At 39.1% G+C, this 1,801-nt stretch overlaps 1 protein-coding gene across 1 annotated transcript; it reads right to left on the bottom strand.

Annotated features, from left to right (window-relative positions):
- Positions 1 to 430: 430 nt before the first annotated feature.
- On the bottom strand, positions 431 to 934 carry LOC110709484. The gene has a single exon (XM_021887706.1). It carries the CDS (start codon positions 932 to 934, stop codon positions 431 to 433), a length of 504 nt encoding a protein of 167 aa, XP_021743398.1.
- Between the last annotated feature and the right edge of the window lie 867 nt (positions 935 to 1,801).

Genomic DNA, 1,801 nt, shown 5'->3' with positions numbered 1-1,801 from the left:
CAAAATCCAAAAATAATAACTAAGCTTTAAAATACTTTTGACGCCAAAATTCAAATATCATTTTGGCTCCAAAATTCAAATAGTAAAATAAATTACTAAAATACCCTTTTAGAAAAGAGTAATTAATTAATTAGAAAATACGTTTCAAAAATACGGGGTATTACAATCTACCCCCCTTACAAAAAGTTCCGTCTCGAAACTTAGCTAAAAGAGATACGAAAATCATTTTAAATTATTGGTTCATGCACATCCTAACTTGACTCAAAACTCCAACCAACTCAGGAAAGACTTAAAATCACTCTAAAATGACTCGAAAAGCAAACGCGTGAAACTCTATCGTCCTCTACCCCCCTTAAAAGAATTTACGCACCCGTTACTCGACCACTAACCTTAGGCAAACAACTCTGGGTAACGTTTCCTCATATCCGCCTCAGCTTCCCATGTAGCCTCCCCTCTGATTCGACCACAACACTTTCACAATACTCACATCCTTATTCCTTGTACTTCTCACTTTAGAATCCAGAATCCTTACTGGTCTTTCCTCATAGGTCAAATTCTCATCCATCTCAATGATTTCTGGTTGAAACACATGTGTCATATCAGGTATATACTTTCGAATTTGACTCACGTGGAACACATTGTGAACCCTTTCCAGCTCATTTGGCAAATCCAACTTATATGCCACTTTCCCCACTTTCTGGATGATCTCATATGGATCTATGTACTTTGTGCTCAGCTTTCCCTTCTTTCCAAACCTCATCACACCTTTCATGGGTGAAATTTTCAACAAGACTTTCTCTCCTACTTCATATTCCTCCTCCCTCCTTTTCAAATCAGCATAACTTTTCTGTCGATCTTGGGCTACTTTTATCTTCTCTTGGATCAACTTCACTTGTTTCACCATATCCTCGACCATCTCAGGCCCAAGTACCATTGTTTCACTTATATCATTCCAACAATCCGGCTTCTACACTTCCGACCATACAAAGCCTCAAATGGTGCCATTCCAATGCTTGCATGATAGATGTTATTGTAAGAAAACTCTATCAAATCCAAGTGGTCTTCCCAAGACCCTTGATACTCCATCACACAAGCTCTCAACATATCCTCTAATGTTTGATTTGTTCTTTCCGTCTGACCATCCGTTGTAGGATGAAATGCTGTGCTCATTAACAACTTCGTTCCCATTGCCTTTTGCAAACTTTGCCAAAAATTAGACAGGAATCTTGAATCTCTATCTGAAATGTATCTGTGGGTACCCCATGGTACTTCACCACAAACTTCACATAAGCTCTCCCCAACTGATCCATAGTCCAAGTACTTCTCATGGGTATAAATGTTGTTGACTTCGTCAACCTTTCCACTATTACCCAAATAGTGTTATTCCCTGCCTTGGTCTTAGGTAATGCTCCAATAAAATCCGTGGAAATCAAATCCCACTTCCACTTGGGCACTTCCAAGGATTGGACCTTTCCTTGAGGCCTACGATGCTCAATCTTCACTTTTTGACATGTCAAACACTTGGTCACAAATTCAGCTACTTCTCTTTTCATATTGGGCCACCAAAAAGTCTTAATTATATCCTTATACAGCTTATCCCCTCTAGGAAGCATTGAATAAGGAGAATTATGGGCTTCTTCCATCAATCTTTGCTTCAAATCTCCACGACTCTGCGGTACACACCACCTTCCCTTGAAACGAATACTCCCTTCATCACCAATAATGAAATCCAACACTTAACCTTCATCGATCTTTTTCTTTATCGCTTTCAACTTCTCATCTTCCAATTGACTCTCCCCTA

Source organism: Chenopodium quinoa, unplaced genomic scaffold (genome assembly GCF_001683475.1).
Source record: "Chenopodium quinoa cultivar QQ74 unplaced genomic scaffold, ASM168347v1, whole genome shotgun sequence".
Classification (NCBI taxonomy): domain Eukaryota; kingdom Viridiplantae; phylum Streptophyta; class Magnoliopsida; order Caryophyllales; family Amaranthaceae; genus Chenopodium; species Chenopodium quinoa.
Note: the sequence above shows the minus strand (reverse complement) of the source record. Positions and strands in the feature narration are given on the sequence as shown.